This window comes from Elgaria multicarinata, chromosome 7 (assembly GCF_023053635.1).
Source record: "Elgaria multicarinata webbii isolate HBS135686 ecotype San Diego chromosome 7, rElgMul1.1.pri, whole genome shotgun sequence".
Lineage (NCBI taxonomy): Eukaryota > Metazoa > Chordata > Lepidosauria > Squamata > Anguidae > Elgaria > Elgaria multicarinata.
In genome coordinates, this window is record NC_086177.1 from 835,001 (window position 1) to 849,288 (window position 14,288).

The 14,288-nt window shown below is 42.0% G+C and overlaps 1 protein-coding gene across 1 annotated transcript in view; it reads right to left on the minus strand.

Moving 5' to 3' along the window:
* The window catches only part of DELE1 (DAP3 binding cell death enhancer 1), a 44,862-nt gene extending 36,758 nt beyond the window's left edge, over positions 1-8,104 (minus strand). The window contains exons 1-2 of the mRNA XM_063130033.1: positions 8,028-8,104; positions 7,821-7,935 (exon numbers count right to left, since the gene is read on the minus strand). Coding sequence (XP_062986103.1) covers positions 7,821-7,935; positions 8,028-8,064 — 152 coding nt within the window. The 5' untranslated portion in view covers positions 8,065-8,104. The remainder of the gene's footprint in view (positions 1-7,820; positions 7,936-8,027) is intronic.
* Positions 8,105-14,288: the final 6,184 nt, after the last annotated feature.

Below are 14,288 nucleotides of genomic sequence, written 5' to 3' on the forward strand. Positions count from 1 at the left end.
CCACCCCACCAGGCAACGTGGGCCTGCGACATTAGGGGTAAGTGCCTTGTTTTTGGCTTACTTGTAACTTGTCCCAGCCCTGTGGCGCCAAAACCATTGGCCCAATAAGAATTGGCCACATCTCTTTCCTTACCTGCCCGCAATCAGCTCCCCATGCCCAAGCTTTGCTGGGCATAGCAGAATACTCCCCCCCCCATATAAACATCTCTAAAAATGGGGTGCATCTTAGAATCGAAGAAATACGGTAATACGTTTGGTGATTTATCTGGTTATGCAATCAATTGGTCAAAGTCTAAACTGATGCCAATTGGAGATAATACATTTCCTAGTGTGCTGGCTAGTAAGCAATTTTGATGGTGCCCTGATTTTATTCCTTCCTTGGGTATACATATTCCCAGAGGTATATCAAAATTGATTAAACTAAAGTTGACTAAGTTGATTAATGAGATAGTGTGAGATATAGATTAAAGTTGAGTTTGTGGAGTAAAGTTAACACACTAAAGATGAATATTATACATTGGACTGCATATGTTATACTTGAGATTCCTCTACCTATACCTGGCAAATAAGTAGAGGAAAAGCTCAATGCTTTGTTTCACAAATTTGGTATGTGTGTGTTCCTCTTCACCATAAATATCTCTGAAGCAGATGTAACTTCCAATTAAAGAAGGTGGGTTTGGTTTTTCGGACCTTGCTTTATACCAGTGGTTTCCAATTAGCTAAGTACTGCGGACCCCTTGTTTTTCAAATGCCAAGCCATGGACCCCCTACTTTTGAAAATTTTGTTATCTCTATGGTAGTTACCTGTGTGAAGGATTTTTTTGGAGAAAATAAGGGGTAGCCCCTAATAAGCAAAGGATTTTAGGTATACTAAAAAACAGACCATAAAATTTGTGGTATTTGTGATATTACCACACAAAAATGACAATGATTTCGTTAGGAATATAAAGACGAATTTAATTTTACTAAGCTAAACAATTTGCCATATTTAGCCCCTACTTCCAAGCCATATTTCTGAGCCGCTGCCGGGTGCAGGAGGAGGATTTTAAAGAAATGCATACATCTGCGTAAGCTTTAAAGATAAAGACACCAAAATTGGCACATTAATAGATATTAGGGAGAGCTTTAAGCACACCAAATTTGAATTGAATTGGGTCATCCGTTGATTTTTTATGATTTTTTTTTTACATTTCCCCCCTTCAACTCACTTCCTGGTATGCAAAGGATCGCTGTTGCCGGGTAGCAAAACAACAACAGCAGCAAAAGCTTAGTGCTACGGGGATAATCCGAGGGAAGCAGGTACATGTGATAAAGCTCCTAGAGACAGTGGTAAAGAGTGGGGAAAATTTACATAGAAAAAGCAGGAGAGAGCTACTGAGAAATTAGCTACTGTTGGCAGGCCTGAAGGCGTGGCAAGCTAAGGCGGGGGGGGGGGGGCAGCTCGCCTAGGATGCGCAGTAGCCGCTCCGTTTACTGTGTTTACTCCTTTCCCGTATGACATCACCATCGAAGCAAATGGAGCAGGGGAAACGTCATATTTTCTTTTATTAAAATGCGGACCTTGATGTGACTGGTGCCATGGACCCCCTGGGTGGGTTCCGCAGACCCCAGGAGGTCCGCAGACCCCCAATTGGGAACCAATGTTTTATACCATTGGGCCTATTTGCAGACCTGCATAAAGTTTTGGTCTTTTCTACTCCAAATACATTTTCCACCCTTGTCACTTCCAGAATCCTTCTGCTTGGACCCTCTTTCCAAATGGATGGCATTAGGTTCTCAGTATATTAGGATACACAAACTCCCTCCCATAATTCTGACTGTTAGGGAGGTGCAGCGTACTGTGATGTTTTACCGTTTGTTGCCATTGTTATGATGTAAGTATTTGCAATGTTTTACTGTTTATTGCTGTTTAAGATGTAAGTGCTGTGGACATCAGATGGTAAGTGGTTAATGCTGTTGAGAGGGGGAGTGAATGAGTAAAATGTGTGAGCTGAATGCTGATTGGCTGGTGGTACAAAGGTTTGTATTGGCAGTTAGTAACTAGAGGGAGGAGTTAGTGTGTGGAGAGTTAGTTACAGTCTAGGGTTTGTCTGTGTAGGGTCTAGAGCAAGTGTAGGAACGACGTGTTTTATTATTTTGGGGGAAAGAGAGGGAGGAGAGAGTGTCATCTAGGGGGTAGAGTAGGCAGGGTTGCATTTGAAACTGTATGGAAACAAACAAGTACTGAACCTGATGAAACCATGAGCTTTGTAAACTGCATAACCTTTCTTACTGTTTAATAAAAGTTATTCTGTTTTATAAACTGGAATTGGATTCTTGAAGAACCTGAGGTACGGTTTAGTGTTAAATGGATCAGCAGTGAAGGATCAAGTTGAACAAAGGGTGCTGGGCTGGTTGCTGTGGGGCCAAATAGGATTGGTGAGTCGCAGAACCAGTGAGCACCATTCTGATTCTTGATTGGGATCCTTTGATGTATAGTGAGAAATCAAGGAAGGATCAATGGGGGTTTGTCACACGTACCATGTCACTTCAATTACAGTTTGATCCTTTTTCTCATGCTCAATTGACTTTATGACAGCCAAAAGACTTATAATGTCACATTGGAAGGACAAATCCACACCTCCCATAATGCAATGGATCGAGGACCTAATAACATTATCAACTTTTGAACGAGTGTTATATAGATGCAACTTGCAAGTGGATAAACATATAGATATCTGGTCTGCTTTTCTTGAAACCTTTGTATAACTCTTTCCCGTCTGAATGGTACATACGCTGGAAAATGATAATTTTATATACACAATCTATGGTTGTTGTTTTTTTCCACAATGTATTTTCTGTTCTGTTTGTTGATATTCACAATAAAAAGGGGGGAAAGACTTTATGGGGAAATCCAGATATAAAAATTGGAATGAAAATGTTTTTCTGGTAGACATGTTGATTTCTACCGAAACAATAATTGGGTCTGGGCTCTGAGTTTCTGTAATTTTCTCCTTTGTATGCTAAATACAATTTACTCACTACAGCTAAACAGAAATACTTGGACCACCTGTTGGAGTCTAGCCTCTTACATTTTTAGACTAATTTTTATTGGAAACACTTATTATTTATTTATTTTTATTTTATTACATTTATATACCGCCCCCCAGCCGAAGCTCTCTGGGCGGTTTACAACAATTTAAAATAGTAAACATTAAAAGTATACAAAAATTTTTAAAAACATAAAAACAGTATAAAAACAACAACAGTATCCATTTAAAACAACAATTCTGGGGTCCATGAAAACAAACTTAACGTTATTAAATGCTGTTAAAATGCCTGGGAGAAGAGAAAGGTCCTGACCTATAACAGCTGATTAGTCATATTGACCCACGATTCATGTATATAAATACTTTCTATCATCCCAGGGTTTAAGACAAAAATGGAATACAGAATTGGAGTGCTCATTTTGCCCAATGTTGTTTTAGCCTCTGTATTTGAGTTATCTATAGATCTTAGTTTATGCCGTATTCAGGTTTATTGGACTCCATAACATCTTTTAATAAGGGCTTGTCTAATTTGCATAATTGGTGGAGATGTAATACACCAAATGCTTCTCTTATCCATATGTTTTCGTAATGCCCAATAGTCACCTCCTTTTGTCATAATACTTATAAACTTTGCATAGACTCTTTAATATTGAATGATGTACCTGCCCTCCTAAACTATTTACCAGTTTCTTGAAAGTTAACATTTGGTCAGCGCAAATGGATTTTCTCAGGCCTTTTGCCAGCCAAAAGACTGATATTACAAAATTGGAAGTATAAATGTTCACCTCCAATAATGCAATGGGCTGAGGATCTAACAATGCTATTAACATTTGAACAGGTGATATAAAGGCGCCCACTTGCAAATGGATAAATATATGGATATTTGGCCTGTTTTTCTTGAATCTTACACCTAATCTCGTTTGTTTTGTTTTTTAGTAGAATGTTGAATTTCATAGAACACTGATTTCTATGCATGTAATTTCTTGTCCTTTTTTTCCTGTTGTTCACGATTTCTTTTGATTTAAGATCACAATAGCTTAAAAGTCTTGTTCCAGAAGAAAACTGCTTTTAATCATTACAGTCACATGCTGAGAATATAAATTACACATATTTAACACATTTGAAGTTTGCATAAAGAATGCAGCCCCAGGCAAACAAGAAATCTGTCTGTAGGCAACTATTTGGGCTGCCACCCATCATGAATGCTGTAGGAGTTAGATCTCAAAGTGAGTTGCTATATGAAGTAGTTGGTTAGATTTTGCTTAAATTCTGGGCTTCCCATGAAGTGCTTGGTTAGGCCTTTAGGCAGGGGAGCAAGACTCTTGTTTGTAGATCTAAAGACAGAAGGCAAAATGTGCAGGCAGTATTCAGCCCAACCCTTTAGTGCAGGGGTGGGCAACATCAGTCAGTCTGGGGGTCAATTAACCCCTCCGGACCCACCATGGGACACACTCATCCCACACCACCAAAAAATGTGTATGGTGTGGGTGGGGTGGGGGTGAAGTTTGTGTGGATGACCCCAGTTGATTCTAGAAGCTGAAAAAGATTGTGCAGCCGTTCTAGCCAATGAAGAAAGTCACAGCTATGATTGATATAAGGGAAACAATGGCATCCAGCAAGTATTTATAAAGAACGAAAAAGTGCAAAGTGACAACTGTCAGAACTTTCTGGTTCCCTTTTTTTCTCCCTTGGGGCAGAAGCAAGAGCAAGTCTATTAAAAAAAATAATATTTGAGATATCCAGCGTTTTAGTATAGCAATGGCTGGGCAGCTGCATATTCCACCCAGAACCAAAAGGTTAACAGCAAGACAGGACTTCACATATTCTTTCACTCAGGCCTTATTTCATGTGGAAAATGTGGTAAGATTTGTGTGTGTGTGTGTGTGTGTGTGTGTGTGTGTGTATTTAAACACTTACAAATTGCCCTGTCCATCATTCCAATATTTGAAGTTGGGAAACTTGTGGCCAACCAACCACCATGTAATGTAGTTCACTATTAATACTGCAGATCAGAGGTGAGGCTAAAACTGAATTGAATTTCCAGGGTAAAAAGTTGTGGAACATTTATAAAGAATTATTTATATTTATAAAGAATTATATATAAATTAAACATCTTTCAAAACAAATCAAACAAAGACTGCAATTTATCTTGAAGCTTTCTATTTAAAGGCCAAATTGTTTTACTGGACATACAGTGGACACATTCTGGCATTCCTTATCAGTATGTACAATAAACGTGTGAGAAGAGGGACTTCTCTAGCTCTGCCCCAGCCTCACGCACTTTCATTGCCCTCTACCCATGGAAGGCTACTTTCTGAAGAGGAGAGCCTCCTGTATCCACAGAGGCTCTCCACGCAATTTTGAACACTTATTTTCCAGTGTTCTGGATCGCATGGACAGCCTCCATGGATACAGAAGGCCCTCCTCTTCAGAAATTAGCCATCCATTCTTGCTGTTAGGATAAGACTTCGGGGGGGGGAGAGTTTTGAAATATGTTTCTCAAACTTTGAGTATATATATAATCAGTCTACTGTTGTCCCCTAATTAATTTGGACTGATGTTGATTGGGAGTATCAAATGTATTACATGTTTGATCACTGTGTTATATTTGATATGACTGGATGTTGGAAGGATTATGAAGGAAAAAAAAAATTAAAAAAAAAATAAGAAAAGAAAAGAAAGTAGCCCTCCAGGATAGAAAGTGATGGAAGGGACAATGGAGGGGTGGTTCATGTGTGTTGTCATGCCAGCATATGCCCATTGGCTTTTAATGAAAGTTGTGAGTGAAAGGTCTAATAGCCACACAGGTGTTGGTCACATGGTCTTCTTCAGGAGTTTAAGCATAGATTATAGTAGTCTAACATCTCCCGAGTTTCGTTTGAATACAATCATATGGGAACTCAGATAAAAATGATGGTTTTGCAAAAGAGCAAATAAAAAGCTTCACAAAGCATAGCTGAGTAGATCAGAACAGCTGTCAGCTCAATATGATACACAGAGTTAAATGCATATTGTATATCTATTTGGTCTTAGCCGATAGCTGGTTTCATAATCCAGATATCCTTCTATATGATCTTCGTTTTATATCACAATGAGTTGAATAACTATTGCCTTAATTTTTTTTCTGATCTGAGTACACAAATCATCATCAGGCTCCATTTTTGGAACCCCTTTTTAGATTCTGTTTTACAGCCTTATTTTTCTAAGCATCCTTCTTACACTTCTTTTTCACATCCGATTAATTTACTTCAGAGGCAATGCTTCTTTCATTAGGTCATACTTCTCTGTTTCATTAAGAATAACTTCTCTATAGCCTAATATTAGAAATTATGAGTATTTCAGGACTCTGTAGATTCCAGATCTGTCTTATTTTCTTCTTGATCTTTTAGATAGTCTTTCTGAAACTGGTTAACTCAAGGTAGATGAGCATTTTATTTTGCATGTTAAAAGGGTTCCAATGGGTTCTTCTTTCCAAGTCTTACCAATAAAGACTTGAATCCTATATACACTTACCTGTGAAGATATCCCATTGAACTCAATTGGACTTATTTCTAAGTAGAGGGCTTTCTCGGTGGCCCCCTGACTGTGGAATGATTTCCCCGATGAGGCTTGCCTGGCACCAACACTGTTATCTTTTCAGCGCCAGGTCAAGACTTTTCTCTTCTCCCAGGCATTTTAACAGCATTGTTGGTTTTATACTGTTGTTTTTATGTTTCTGATGGTTTTTTAAATTTTGTATACTTTTTAATGTTTACCATTTTTAACTATTGTAAACCGCCCAGAGAGCTTCAGCTATGGGGCGGTATATAAATGTAATAAATAAATAAAAAATGCTCAGCCAGTAAATTACTACTATAGTCCAAAGTTATCCTCACTTTACAGATCTTGGGTAAAAAAATTATAAGCCATTAATAGTGGAAGCCTAGACCCACTTTCCTGGGAATTATAAGCCATTAAACTCAATGGTAGTTACTTCTGGGTAGACACGTACAGGATTGCTCTAGAAGAGAGTTGCTTATGACAGCCATGCAATATAATCCAATGAAGGTGTGTGTGTCTATAATCACTTTGTAATATGATCTCCACATTTTAGAATTGGGTGTGGTGTGATGGACAGCTACTTTTCATTGAAATATATTACAGATCAGTGTCAACACTGCAATACAAAATGCATCAAGTGGATTCTTTCCAAAGTTCAAAAGCATACCAAAAGCTGGTCATGAACAATACTGATTTTATCAGGTACTGCTGCAGTATCTAAGTATTGCCTAGTATGATAGCCTCTTTTTTTTTTTAATATGACTTTCATCAGTGAAATTATGAAATAATTGGTTATCAAACACTGTCAGCCTTTTTTAGAATAACCTGTGTAGGACTTAAAAACCCATCAGTAAAAGTTAAACTACCACTCAAACACTTCCTATAGCAGACTGCTTTAAATTCCTTGTAAAAGATCCGACACACACACAAAATGCCTCAGATTGCTGCAAGAATAAACCTTTTTAAGTTTCTGCCTCCACTGACTTCTCTTACCAGATTCCCCAGAAACCCAAACAGAGCTCAATTAAAGAGACGTATTGCGCGCCCTTTACTTTCATGCAGATGCATTGCGCTTAATCAGAAAGCTAAACCCCTGCAGGTCTACAATTTGGTCTACCCGAAGTTCAGGCGACAGAATAAGCATCTCTCTTCTCTCTACAGTTACGATCGTACGTGAGCGGGCGGAGGAAAGAGGCGCTCTCCTGCCGTGCCGCGCCGCGCCGTGCCGTGCCGCGCCGTGCCGAGCCTCACCTGCTGCTGGTCTGCGCAGGCTCCTGGCCCAGCCAGGGCTCCCCCTCATGAGGCTGGACGGGGCCCACGGGACGAGGACGGGGAAGGCCGACGGCTCCACCTCCGGGGGGTCTCACTGCGCGAGGGAAGAGAGAGACACGGCGTTACGCCAAGGCCGGGAAGGAGGGGGGAGAGGGAAGCACGACCCTTGGCCAGAGGCAAACGAACCTCCTCGGCTGAGACCCCACAGCAAACGCCACAACATCTCCGCTCGCTCGGCCGGCCCGTAGGATCATAGAGAGAGACCGTGCCTGCATGACAGAGCGACCATCAGGGGTGTACATAGACTCATACAAGCGGCTGACTTCCGTGATCATAAGAATCTTCCTCCCCCCCCCGCCCCCGCCCCCGCCCCCGCCAGGCGGAAATGAGAAAACCATGGAGAAATCCAGGATGTTAGGGTAGCTGTGATTGGACCCCTCTCTTCCACAACAAGAGAAAGTGGTAAAGAAAGGAGTTCTTTCTAACTCAGGTCTTATTTTGTATGGAGGATTTAAAAAATAAAATAAAAGAATGATGCATGTATTTGCAAATGAATGGAGATTGAGGCTTTACTTTTGCCTGACAGAGACTCTGAGGGGGCGATCTAAGGAGATTAACATTTGCTCCAACTTCTTTTTTTTAAATTATTTTCCAATACATAAACATACTCATACAATAAAAGAAAACAGCATAATAAATAAATGTTAGATAACCTTAATAACATATATTCTAGCTTAATCTGTTAACATAATCATACTTAACATAAAAGTGCACCCCCACCACAGGATCTTATTCCTCTTTCCAAAATCTCATTGTTTCTTCTGGAGGTGGTTTCCCACTCCCCTTAGATAAAACAAATTGTAGGAACTGTCTCCATATTCCCTCAAAATCATTCGTTTTAGTTATTCCTCGTCTCACTTTTATACTACATGTTAATTTATCATTAATAGCAATAACCCATATTTCTTTATACCAATCTTCTATATAGGCTGACCATATTTTGGCAATCAAAAAGGAGGACAACATGGCCGCCACAAGGGGGCGTGGCTACCAACATGTCCGGGGGGGGGGCCCCCAAGGGGCGTGCCTACCAACATGTCCAGCCTCCACCAACATGCCCAGCCCTCAAGGGGGAAATTGGGATAGAGAGATCTGCCCCTGCCTTGGCACCTTGCAGGGCAGGGAGGAAAGGAGAAAGAAAGGGGGGAATGGGGATAGACAGAGAGAGAGAGATCTCCCTGCCTTGGCACCTTGCAGGGCAGAGAAGAAAGGAGAAAGAAAGAGTGGGGGAATGGGGATAGACAGAGAGATCTCCCTGCCTTGGCACCTTGCAGGGCAGGGAAGAGAGGAGAAAGAAAGAGGGGGGGAATGGGGATAGACACACACACACACACACACACACACACACACAGAGAGAGAGAGAGAGAGAGAGAGAGAGAGAGAGAGAGAGAGAGAGAGAGTTCTCCCTGCCTTGGCACCTTGCAGGGCAGGGAAGAAAGGAGAAAGAAAGGGGGGAATGGGGAATGGGGATAGACAGAGAGAGAGAGAGAGCGATCTCCCTGCCTTGGCACCTTGCAGGGCAGGGAAGAAAGGAGAAAGAAAGGGGGGAATGGGGAATGGGGATAGACAGAGAGAGAGAGAGAGAGATCTCCCTGCCTTGGCACCTTGCAGGGCAGGGAAGAAAGGAGAAAGAAAGGGGGGAATGGGGAATGGGGATAGACAGAGAGAGAGAGAAAGAGATCTCCCTGCCTTGGCACCTTGCAGGGCAGGGAAGAAAGGAGAAAGAAGGGGAAATGGGGAGAGAGAGAGAGAGATCTCCCTGCCTTGGCACCTTGCAGGGCAGGGAGGAAAGGAGAAAGAAAGAAGGGGAAATGGGGAGAGAGAGAGATCTCCCTGCCTTGGCACCTTGCAGGGCAGGGAAGAAAGGAGAAAGAAAGAAGGGGAAATGGGGAGAGAGAGAGAGATATCTCCCTGCCTTGGCACCTTGCAGGGCAGGGAAGAAAGGAGAAAGAAGGGGAAATGGGGAGAGAGAGAGAGAGAGATCTCCCTGCCTTGGCACCTTGCAGGGCAGGGAGGAAAGGAGAAAGAAAGAAGGGGAAATGGGGAGAGAGAGAGAGATATCTCCCTGCCTTGGCACCTTGCAGAGCAGGGAAGAAAGGAGAAAGAAGGGGAAATGGGGAGAGAGAGAGAGAGAGATCTCCCTGCCTTGGCACCTTGCAGGGCAGGGAGGAAAGGAGAAAGAAAGAAGGGGAAATGGGGAGAGAGAGAGAGAGATCTCCCTGCCTTGGCACCTTGCAGGGCAGGGAGGAAAGGAGAAAAAAAGAAGGGGAAATGGGGGGAGAGAGAGAGAGAGATCTCCCTGCTTTGGCACCTTGCAGGGCAGGGAGGAAAAGGAAAGCAGAGAGAGAGAGATGGGAAAGAGAGAGAAAGAAGGGGCTGGCAGAAAGGGAGAGGGGAAAGAAGTAACCAGGAGGGGGCCAGAACAGGAGAGGAAGATCGCGTGGTTCCCCCACCCCACCTGGATAACCAACACAGCAGTTGCCAACTTACCTTAACCCCGCTGCTGCTGCTCTTCTGCTGCGACCTGCTGCCCGCTCTTTTGAATATTGCCATGGGAGGGACTGGAGGTTGCGATCCCAGAAGTCCAGGAACGCAGCCCCCAACCCCTTCCAGGGCAGGCGGAGGCCTTCCCCTCGGCCTTCTCCAGGGCCAGCACCATCGCGCTGGCCCAGGAGAAGCCTAGAGCAGCCCTGGGAGGACAGGAGGCCATGAACCCGGAAGTCTAGGAATGCGGCCCCCAACCCCTTCCAAGGCCGACGGAGGCCTTCCCCTCAGCCCTTTCCCCCGGTAAATTGGGGGCCAATCCCGGTTGCCCCGGAAATCTCCGTTTTTCCGGAGGTTTCCGGGATTTTCCGGGTCATCTGGTCACCCTATCTATATGATAATCCCCGTGAACCTTCCAGTTCCTAGATATCATTAACCTTGCTGCTGTTAGTAAATTCGTTATCAATTCTTTTGTCTCTTTATTACAATTTAATTCTCCATATAATGATAACAATGCCACTATAGGTGTCTCTCCAATCTCCATTCCTAAAATTTCTTTTATCTCATTAAACACCATTTCCCACAATTTTTGTACAAATTCACATTCCCACCACATATGTAAATACATTTTTTTTTTGACACCCTCTCCAACAATTTGCTGAGTTCAGCTTATTTATTTTATTTAATCTCACCGGTGTTAGATACCACCTCCATACAATCTTATAATAATTTTCTTTTATCCTCACGGACATATTTCTCAACACTCTTTGTTTCCATATTCCTTCCCAACTCCGTTGCCCTATTGTTCCTTCAAGTCAGTTTCCCAGACCACCTTACTCAAGCTTTCTGTCTCCCCCTTCCCAACTAATATTCTATATATTTCACTCGTTAACCCTTTTATTGATTTATTTTCCCCTTTCTCAATTCCTTTTTTTAAGATCAGCTCCTCAAATTTCGTAATCACTCTACACTCTCTCTACACGTTGTCCTTTAACCATTGTTCTAATTGAAAATAATTGCTCCAACTTCTATGGGACATGTGGGGCTGGAAATGCAAAACAGCCCTTGTAATGTGCTGGACTGCAATGGGGATAATGTAAAGGATGGGATATAACAGAATGGGCCGGAATGACCCCTCTATATTAAACTAGCTGATATGCTTGATGTTCCTCGGGTCCATGAATAATGTTTATAACATTGATCTGATATATAATAAATTTCTCTGCAACTTATTCATCTTTAGGTTGGTTGGTTTTTTTAGTTTGGTTGAGGGTTTTTCCTCCTTTTTATTGTGTATATCAACAAAACAGAACAGAAAATACATAGTGTAAAGGAAAAAACACATTAATTATATAGGAATATCTTCATTTTTCATCATATGTATTCATTCATTTTTTTAAAAAAAGAAGGGGGGAGAGTTATACAGAGATTTCAAGAAAAGCAGACCAGACATCCACTCGCAAGTTGCGCCTATATAACACCCGTTCAAAAGTTAATAGTGTTATTAAGGTCTTCAATCCATTGTATTATGGGAGGTGAGCATATGTCCTTCCAATGTGATAATATAAAGTTTTGGGGCTGTCATGAGGGCCCTGAAGATCCATCTGCACTGACCATGTGTTAATTTCTAAGAAGCCAGCAAGTAATTTAGGAGGACAAGCACATTGTTACATATTATAGATTGTTTCAATACAAAGTTTATCCTTACTCTAACCTCCTCCCCAAAAGGGGTGATTACAGGACATTGCCAAAGCATATGAGTTAAGGAAGCATTAGATGTAATAGTAAATTGTTTTGTTAGAATAAATGGAAAATTGTTTAAATAAGAACCGTATTTTAAATTAGACTTTTGTGATAAACCACATTTATTGTTTTACCTGAAATGCCTACCCCTCCCATCATGCCTTGGCCGGAGCATCCGTCTAAACTTCAAAAACAATCAGGACACACAACACCAGCGAAAAAAGATTCAAACCTAAAAATACATTTTCAAAACATACCCAGCATTGCCAGATATCTGAATAACATACAGTAGGAATGCAGATCTCAGTGGATGTGGGGAACTGTTGTATGCATGTGCTCTGAAGTTATGAAAAATGGAAAACAGACGGAACACAGAATACTTTATTGGCATAATTTACTGTATAGTATCTATATTTAACAGGTTTTGGCAAAGATGGTCAAGGCCACTGGTGACTTGAGCCTTTTATCTGACATTCCTGTGCTCTGAAGACACACCATGGCATTTTTTATTTTTATTTTTTAATTAAATGTACTTGTGTGTAAATTAACCATCTGTTCTACAGTAAGTGCATACATATGGAAGTGAAGACACATAGAATGATACAGCTGCTAATTGAGCCGAACTGCATGTGGTTTGAATTGTGGTTAAATAGCATGCTTAAGACTGACCACAGCTCTGTCTTTAAAAAAAAGCAGCTGTGGGGACCCAGTTGTGATCAGGGCTGTAGCAGGGGAGAATTTAACTCCCCTACTCATCCACCCATCCATGTTTTCCTGGTTCAAATTTCCCCAAAGCTATTTGACTCAAGTGTCATTAGGTGCTGTGGCATTATGCCACTGCTATGGAGCCACATAGAGGATAAAGCAATTTTCCATATTTCCTGCTGAAAAAAGTCTTATTTATGGAATGTCCTGAAGGAATAATTGCAATTTGTAGTGGTCATGACCATGAGTCATAGTTTGGTGGCAAGAGAAGACTCTTGGGAGTTCCACCCAAAGCATGCTGGGAGTTCTAGGCATAAGCCTTTTTTTATTATTCTTTAAAAATACTTAAAATCCAAAATTCCATGTTTTTTAGATTTTTCTCATACATTGTACTGCCAGATGTATCAGCGTGCCAAATTTAAAGTTTCTACCCAGCGTTGCTCAGGCCCCCTATGATATATGTCTGCGAGGTAATCATCTTAAAGTGGTAGGCTGGTGCTAAGCCTGTGAGTTAACTTTTAAACGAATTAAATTCATTCATTTCTTTCTTTCTTTCTTTCTTTCTTTCTCTCTCTCTCTCTCACTCCCAATGCACGCTAGGGCCACCTTGAAGCTGCAGCTCTTAGGGTGACCATGTGAAAAGGAGGACAGGGCTCCTGTATCTTTAAGAGTTGCATTGAAAAGGGAATTTCAGCAGATATCATTTGTATGCATTCAGCACCTGGTGAAATCCCCTCTTCATCATGACAGTTAGAGCTGCAGGCGCCCTGCCCACTAGACCAGATACAAAAGAGGGCGGGGCGCCTGCAGCTGTGCCCATAGGTAGGCCATGAGGGAGCAGGCTGGTTGTCTGACAGCTCAGTCATTGCTGTTGGCGACGGGCCTGGAGCTGCACCCTCCCTCCCCGCTCCTGATCACGCCTAGCAACCAAGGCAGCCAGCCCCAGGCACTCTCCCTTCAGGCCCAGAATGGTCAGCCCCTTCTAGATGATGGCTGCCAAAGCCCGATAAATCTTCCTTTCTGCCCAAGGCATGCTGGGAGTTGTAGGTGTAAGCTTAGGTTCCTGAATAATGTGTTAATCTTTGAACACTATCTGGGTGTGGTGGAAAACAACTGGCACCCTGATTATGGATATTTATTTATTTATTACATTTATATCCCACCTTTTTTCCTCCAAGGAACCCAAGGTGGCATACATAATTCTCCTCCTCTCCATTTTATGCTCCCAACAACAACCCTGTGAGGTAGGTTGGGCTGAGTCTGTGACTGGCCCAAAGTCACCCAGTGGGTTTCCATGGCTGAGTGGGGACTAGAACCCGGATCTCCCAACTCCCAGTCCAACACCTTAGCTGCTACACCACACTGGCTTTCTTTTTCCCACGCAGGCTTGCCTAGTGACTGCATTAATGGCTTTTCAGTGTCAAGTGGTTTTTGTTTAAATGTATTTTCCAGGGC